Here is an 8838-nt window from a genome sequence, read left to right on the forward strand (position 1 = left end):
ATGTCATCAATTTCACTTATCATCGACTCTTTAAAAAATATGATCACATTCATATCTCTCATCTTATCCCATTTGTTTCATCATCCACGTCCCGACTTCTCCCAGAAGTCAGGCCGTGGACCCACCACCAAGAGCGTCGCTGCCAGAATCACTGGCAACGATGTTGGGGTCGTGATGAGGCGGCTGCGGCTGCCTCATCACGAGCCGTTCTCGCAGGACTCTGTCGAGAACATCGAAGGCATCTTCGAGGGGGCGGAGCCGGTGCTGGAGGAGGTGAGGGAGGCGTTTCGGACGTTCGACGAGAACGACGACGGGTTCGTGGATGCGGAGGAGTTGGAGAAGGTAATGAGCTCGCTAGGGTTGGTGGGGTTGTCTCAACAAGAGTGTGAGAGGATGATAATGGTGTTTGATGATGATGGTGATGGGAGGATTAGTTTTGGGGAGTTTGTGAAGCTTATTGAGGAAAGTTTTTGTTGCTAGTTTAGTTGTTGGTTGTAAATTGTAATTAACTCTCAAGTCTTTGTGGGACAATGTTAAACTCAGGGACGGAACCAGAACTTGAAATGAGCCGGTGCTGAAATTTAACGATGAGTACGGTAGGACGCGCGATGCTTCTAGAATCTTCGGTAGTGGCCTTTTCTAGTGGCATGCCTTTTCTAATGACCCGTAGTGCTGTATCTAGAATTTTCGATTTGCGAATTTTTAGAAAATATTAGTATACACAAGTATACTAATCTCTTCATATATTATAGTGTATCTTGATATCCTATGAGTTCACAAATTAAGTTGTTAAAATATTAATTTGACCTAAATATGGTACTCCAACCATCCGCGATTACTTGTCCTACTTTGACTCATTTCAAATATTAAAAATGTAAATTTAAAATGATAGAAAAAAGTTAGTAGATAGTTAATCGTTTTATATGGATCATTAATATTATAATTAAATATGAGTGGATATAGATTTATTAGTAAATCAATACTTATTGGCATAAAGACCGAAAATAAATTTGAGAAGATTAATTACTTTCATTAGTAGTAATTGATTCTTAAAACAATTTTAGAGATAGAAAAATTAATAATATATTCTTAAACTAATAATCACACTAGATAAGAAATCAAATTATCTAAATGCTCCTAATCACATAAATCAAAAAGGGATATAAACGGTTCCCTATGTAGAGTAATTATAAGTCCTTTTCTATTCCTCTCTCCTCTATCCTTCCCCCTTCCCTCTCTCTCCTCTGCATCTTCTTCCTCGCAGCTGGTCTCTGTGAAAAAACCCAAATACAGTATAGGCGAATCTGGGAGGACAGCGACAGCCAAGCCCCCGCTGGAGCGGTGGCTTGGCCTAAGCTGTCTCCGTCCCTGGTTAAACTTTATGTGAATCTTAGAGAATGTAAATATATGTGAATCTTAAATTTCAAACATCCTAATCCGATGAAAATTTGAAAACCAAAAATAATTTTTTTTAATTATTATGTACACCATATAAGGTTAGATGTTAAAATAGAATATTACTACTGTTTGAGTAAATATAATATTTGAATATAATAATTAAGACAAGTATGTGAAATGAAGGAAAACTATTAGGATAAAAAAAATATTTCGTATGATAAATGGGACAATGTTAAACTTTATGATTCTGGGACACATATATGTTCTCAGCAAGTGACTTGAATATTTCGTCATGAAATAATTGCAAATAAAATTAAATTTCATTATTTTACTAATTAATTTTAAAATTACCACCATATGTACAGAAAATGGGCCTTGAAATTAAAATACTGTTGGACCTAGGCCTATAAACTAGTAAACTACCCAAACCAATTTTCATTTATTTTGTGTATATATATAGGGAGATGATCAAAGCATAACTAATATTAAGTGTATAACCAGAGAACAAATCTTAGCTACATATTATCTTAATCCAATGACTAAAATAAGTAAACATTTTTAGTTAATAAAAATTGCATAGGGGTATTTTAGGAAATCAACATTGTTCTCATATTTTCACATACACACACCATTCACGCTCACACATAAACACACACTCTCTCCTTCTCCCACGAAGGAGGTGGCGGAGCAGCTTGCACCTCATCTCCTCGTCGATTGTTTGCTTCGTTTCTTCTTCGTACCGATTTTTTAGGTGTCGTTTTCAGAGTTGTGCTATAGTCGTATTCCAGCTAATTTTTATTTATTAGTTTGCTGACTTTTTTTTGAAGATTGGATTTTTTCAAATCGATTAGCAAATTCTATTTTTCCTACCTTCTTCGAATTTTCTCTGAGTGTCGATCAAGCAAACAAGCTCTTGTCGCGATGTGCAGCGAAAAAAACGACGGCAATTTGGTTTTTGGATTGAATCACGTTTCAGCGGAAAAGAAGGGCCAAAAATTGACCCTCTTTGAAGATCTTCTTCAGGATTCAGACGCTGTAAATTCGAATAGTGATGTATTCAACGGCAATTCTTGCCCCTCCGACTGCGAGAGCGGCGTTTCCGGCGCCGAAAACAAGATCGGAAATTCAGTTGAAAATGGCGGTGGGGAGGAGATTTATGGGATAATTATGAAATTCTAATCAATGATGTTGTTGCACCCACCCCAGATTTGTCTTCTTGTTCGATGGAGAGCCCGAGTGCAACCCCAGGTGTTTCAGGTCAATGGGAATGTTAAGCAGCCCGCAGGTGTTTCAATGAAGTATATTGTGCATTACAGTGATGTATATTGTGCATTACAGTGATGTATATTTCTGCATGCTTATAGTGTATTGTTTTTCATTTTAGGGAAGTATATTGAGCAATTAGTGAACTACAATATGCTTACAGAGAAGTGTGTTGAGCATGCCTTGACATGGAGTATATTGCGCATATAGCGATGTATATTGTGCATTACAGTGATGTATATTGTGCATTACAGTGATGCATATTTCTGCATGCTTATAGTGAATTGTTTTTCATTTTAGGGAAGTATATTGAGCAATTAGTGAACTACAATATGCTTACAATGAAGTGTATTGAGCATGCCTTGACATGGAGTATATTGACCATATAGTGATGTATATTGTGCATTACAGTGATGTATATTTCTGCATGTTTATAATGAATTGTTTTTTATTTTAGGGGAGTATATTGAGCAATTAGTGAGCTACAATATGCTTACAGTGAAGTGTATTGAGCATGCCTTGACATGGAGTATATTGAGCATATAGTGATGTATATTTCTGCATGCTTATAGTGAATTGTTTTTCATTTTAGGGAAGTATATTGAGCAATTAGTGAACTACAATATGCTTACAGTGAAGTGTATTGAGCATGCCTTGACATGGACTATATTGAGCATATAGTGATGTATATTGTGCATTATAGTGATGTATATTTCTGCATGCTTATAGTGAATTATTTTTCATTTTAGGGAAGTATATTGTTCATATAGTGAAGTATATTTTGCATGCCTTATAGTGATTTTAATATGTTATTTATTATATATATATATTATAATTTTTATAAGTAGAAACAAATTACTAGTATTGCATAATCGTTTACTCATTTTCTTATGGAAATAATTAATAGTATAGAAAATAAAATTAATGAAAAGAGGGAAAAATGTATCTATTGAAATTAAAAAGTTTCACTTTCCAGTTTGTAGGACCCCATATCCTCACCTAAACCATAGTATCAAAACATTTTTTTTGGAAAAAGACAAATATAATCTCTGGTGGTTGCTTATTTATTTGATTGAATGCACAACTTTACATACATTGTAACAAAAAGAAATTAGTCACTTCTTTTTAATCATGTGACAATACTACTACTTTCTTCTACTACTATTAAAGACAATACGTGTAGCTTGATACTTTTCTCTATTATCTTCTTCCATTCCAAATTCTAAGTTAATTGATTCATATTTATTTTTGAGATATTCTAAAGTTATTTATTCTAAGTCCTAAGTTAATTGATACATATTTATTTTTTGAGATATTCAAAAGTTATTTTTTTGAGATAGTTAGAAGTTAATCGATTCATATAAGAAACTTTATTCTTTTAGCAATTATCAACATGTTTATTACTCTCCACTATTCTTTTAGCAAAAATAGAATCTAAGAAGTTATATCTGTTTTTTTTTTTCGAGATATTTCAAATTAATCGATTCATATGAGAAATTTTATTCTTTTAGCACAAAATCTAAAACACATATACTATGTCAAAGATTTGAGTAACCATAGCCAAGAAACCATTATTGACCCTCTTTTAAAAAGAAACAATTTCTCATACTCTAAATCCATCTCATTTCATTGCATCTTCATTCTTCAACATACAAAAGAGAAATCTTACAACACCACCAAAAAAATGGTGCTCCATTTTGGAATCATTCTCCAAAGACTTTTTCAGGGCTTATATCTAAAACAAACAGCCCTGAAATCATAGGAATATTACATATGAAAAACATATTTACACCTCCAAACAAAACATGACAAAACTATATTAAAAAACACACTATATCATTTCCAAATCTTGACAAAACCCTATGCAGCAACCATGGCAGTGCCTTCCTTGAGCTCAACCTTGCTAAACGAGGTCGATTTCGCAGCTCCAGCCATTTCTCGCACCTCCAAATCCTTCGATATAAGATCCATCGATGCCAATGCCACGAGCTCCTTCTCCTCCAAACCCTTAGCCGGGGCGAGGGAGCATCGCTCCTTTCCATACTTCGCCAATGCATCCTTGAATTTCTTGATCTACACACAAACAATCACAACCGCAAGTCAAAATCTGCATCCAAACATCACGATGCAATTCTTGTTCCAATTCAATCGAAGAAATCGCTTACGGTTGCATTGGTGCAGCTGAAGCTGCACACTTTCCCATCTGCACCTGTATAGAATCTGAAGAAGGGCAAGACATGAACATGGAGGGCATAGCACATGGGTTTGTGCTCTTCATAATTCACAGGGAGGAAAATGGTGTTGGGGTTTGATTCAGCAAGCTGACAGATCTGCCCACACATATGTACACAACAAATCAAATCAAGAAACAATTATTGAAGTAAAAATTCAATCTTGATTTTAAACCCCCCCCAAATTTTCACCTTTGGATGCAAAGCTTTACACCCTCCACAGCCAGGAGAGAAGAAATTCAGAACAACCAATCCATCACCAGCATTCCTCAAACCCTCCACCAATTCTTGAGCTGATTCAATCTCAATCACATTAGGTTGCAGAGATTTCTCCCACCATTTTTTTGCTTTTGGAAATGAACTCGTTCCTTGTGCCTTCACAATTAACAAGACATCACTATCAAAAACATGAAATGCCAAATTTGGGGGGTTTTTCAATCATCCCAAATCAAAGCTTGAAAACAGATACTCACATAAACAGGGTCCAAATTTGGGGCTTTGTTGCTCCAATTGGTGACGAAGCCTCTCTGATCTGGGAAATCTCGAGTGTTCCCCCAAATTTCCTTCGAATTAGGGTTCCTAAACTGCAAACCCCCAATCGAGGACCCTTTCTCTCGATTGCTCACGATCAGGCTGCTTGAACCAGAAACAGAGAAGGCAGCTGGTAGACACGACATGATTTTTCACCGAATTTTTAAAGAAATAGAAACTACAAAAACAAATACCATGAAACGAAATAGAAAACCCAAAAAATTTTCCTTTTTGTGGATGAAGAACCCTCACTTTTCTCGTTTACAATCAAGAAGAAATCAACTCAGAAAATTGTGTTCAAAGAGACGAATCAAGGAAAAGGAATTTGATGTAGTTTTCTTCTTCTGATTGTTTCTCTTGTTGGCGAGAAAAAGGTTGGGATGAATTGAAAGGGGTTTGTGATTTTGTGAATTTGAGAGCATCCGCAGCGGTGGCGGTTGGCGCCACCGCCGTCCGTGCCAGCGGCAAGGCGAAGAACCGCCACCGCTGCAACCGCGCCGCTGGCACGGCGCTGCTCGATGTATCGAGCACGTCCGTGCCAGCGGACGCACACGTGTCACTCTCCCATTCGCCAACGGCATAGCCGTTGGTTTCAAACAATTTTTTATTTTTTTTTAAAAAAAAATCGGTTTTTATTAAAAAAAACCGATAAAAAATTAAAAAAAAAAATTTCACTTCCCCAAAAAATTATATCCGTTTATAACCGTTTTTCCCCACTTTTTAATTTTTTTTTATTTTTTTACCCCAAAAATACACACTTTCATCTATAAATACCCCCAATTTCACTCCCAAAAATTCACACTTTCACTACACAATTCTCATCATCATTCTCTCATCTCCATTCTCATCTTCAATCTCTCATATCCATTTTCATCTTCCTCTCACACCCTACAACACCACTATGTCCGGTAACGACGACAACCCAAGCGGCTCTCACGGTTGGAACCCCGAATGGTTCGGTTCGCAACCGTTTCCTAGTCCGGAAACGGAATATTCGGCCCCTCCTCTCACCCAAGATTCGGGCGTTCCGAGTGGCTACCGGCCATACCCAATCGACGATCAAGGTGCCTCCGATGGGCGCTACGGGTGGACACCGGAGCCTAGGCCTCGCGCCCCTTCCCAAATGCCGAATCCTCCATCTCGCGCCGGTGTCCGCACACCGTACTCACCGGCAGAGATGGAAAGATTGTTCAAGGCGTACTTGGAAATCTCCGAAGATGCGGTGGTTGGAACGAACCAATCCGGCGATCACTTTTGGTGGCGCGTCTCTAGCCGGTACAATGCACACCGGCCGCCGGGAACGATCGAGCGCAACGAGAGTATGGTGCGCAACTGCATCGGCCGAGCCAACGAAGAAATTGGCAAGTTCAACGGCTATTTCATCCAGAAGTCCCGGAATGCCGGGAGCGGCCAAAGCGAGGTCGACATCATCACCGCCTCGCTGAGCACCTACCAATCCATGAACGGTAAGTCGTTCAAATATCTTAACGTTTGGCAGGAGACGCGGACGCACCCGAAGTATAAGGGAGGCATAACATCCTCCTCTAGCGGCTCCTCCAAACGCTCACGGTCGGTAGCACTATCCGACTCCGGCTCGGAAGAAGTGGCTAGCCAACTCGCCGGAGCTAACTTGGGTAGCCCCGATGCCGGACCAAGCGGTTCCCGACGCCGACCGCAAGGTAGGAAGAAGGCGGCGGCCGAACGACGTCGCGCCGCGACTCCATCTGCCCCTGCTCCCGAACCCGCACCCTATGTTCCACCTCCACCCCCGAACAACTCGTTGTGGGCCCTTTTGGCCCAACTCAATATGGCCGATAGGTCAACTATGACCCCCACGCAACTTCAAACGCACGAGTCCATGATATTGGGTCTCCAAAAACAATTGGGGTTGGTGCCGCCGGATGCGTAGTCTTCCTCGGGTTATATTAGCCAATAATTATGTAATTTTTAATTTTTAGGAGTTTAATTATGTAATTTTTAATTTTTAGTATTTTAATTATGTAATTTTTAATTTTTAGGATTTTAATTATGTCTTTTTATTTTATTTGTAATTTGTAATTTTTATTGTGGTTTTTTTAATGAATTTTAGTATTATGAAAATGTTGTTGTGTAATTGAATTTTATATTAATTGTGCTCGTCCTTGCGGAAGAGCACAGTTGTGGGTGTTGTGCTCTTGCCAGAGAGCAGGCATGAATAGTACCGCCCGGGCCCACAACCGTGCCGCTGGCAAGAGCACGGTTGTGGATGCTCTGAAGCTTCGGAAATACAGAAGCGTGAAGTGAAAGAATTGGGATACAAATAGTGAAGAGAGAGAGAATGGATAAAATTACAAAAAAAAGTTTATCCAAATTTAAAATGTTTCCTATTTTGTCTATTTTAATTTAAATAATTTCCTGGAATTTAGTAATCTGATAATTGATTTTATTTTATTTTGATAATTGTTGATTTGATTAAATGGATTATTTAAATTCGGGTAAATTGTCAATATAAATTAAATTTGATCATGGATTAATAGTCAAATTCTAGTTTTACCTTTTTCAAAAGCTGAATTATAAATAACAAAAGCTTGCAATTATTTCATCTGTCTCGTTTCGATGAAATATGTAATGAGATGTAACCAGTTTGAAACACATAGAAATGTTATAACTATATTTATATTAGAAATGTAAACTTATTTTTTTAGGTGATAGTCATCCCACCATAAGAGTCTTATTTCACTTTTATCACAAATGGTAAGTATGCCACACATTCCACTAATTTATTTAATTCACATTTTGTTATAAATTAATATGTATAAGTGAGACTCATATTCAACTAACTTATTCAACTTATTTTTTTTTACATTTTTTAAAACTCGTGTCATAACTAAATAGGACGGACCAAGACGGAGTGCAACGGATAATTTGTTTAAAGTCGCCCGTCAAATCATCACAAATTTCTTTGGAAAACAGCCGGATGTGATACATGCATGCAAATTTTATTATTTATAATCTGATTTTTGGTAAATGTAAAACCAACCAAAATTTGATCATTTTCCTAATATATTTGAAATATATTCTACTAATAATTTCGTTTTTAAGTTTTTAACTCATCCCATATCTGTTTTTAAGAAGATATTCTTTATAATATATTGGCTGTTTACCTAACTCCGGAAATTTATCCAGAATTAAGAATTTTACTAGTTTTAAATATAATATTCCCCATTTCGAATAGAATGGTAATGCAGTCGCTAATACAGTTAGTTAATGGGACTTTTTATTTTATTCAAATCAGAAATTTAATTTGCGGATAATTTGTTATTAGAAAGTGAATAAGAAATGATTAATTTTATAGATTTTGGTCAGGTTTGTGTTTTTGGCAGTTTTGGAATATTTTGGGTGATATGGAGTATAATATTTTTGTATTTTATGATTT

At 37.0% G+C, this 8838-nt stretch overlaps 2 protein-coding genes across 2 annotated transcripts; one reads left to right on the top strand and one right to left on the bottom strand.

Moving 5' to 3' along the window:
- On the top strand, nucleotides 1-480 carry LOC121781756 (probable calcium-binding protein CML46). The gene has a single exon (XM_042179446.1). The coding sequence runs from the start codon at nucleotides 1-3 to the stop codon at nucleotides 478-480; it is 480 nt and encodes a 159-aa protein (XP_042035380.1).
- Nucleotides 481-4241: 3761 nt separating this feature from the next.
- LOC121780967 (thioredoxin-like 1-2, chloroplastic) lies at nucleotides 4242-5832 on the bottom strand. Its single transcript, XM_042178634.1, has 4 exons — nucleotides 5366-5832; nucleotides 5085-5267; nucleotides 4827-4991; nucleotides 4242-4734 (listed from the first exon to the last, which is right to left on the bottom strand). The coding sequence occupies exons 1-4, from the start codon at nucleotides 5567-5569 to the stop codon at nucleotides 4522-4524; spliced, it is 765 nt and encodes a 254-aa protein (XP_042034568.1). The 5' UTR covers nucleotides 5570-5832; the 3' UTR covers nucleotides 4242-4521.
- Nucleotides 5833-8838: the final 3006 nt, after the last annotated feature.

Source organism: Salvia splendens, chromosome 20 (assembly GCF_004379255.2).
Source record: "Salvia splendens isolate huo1 chromosome 20, SspV2, whole genome shotgun sequence".
Lineage (NCBI taxonomy): Eukaryota > Viridiplantae > Streptophyta > Magnoliopsida > Lamiales > Lamiaceae > Salvia > Salvia splendens.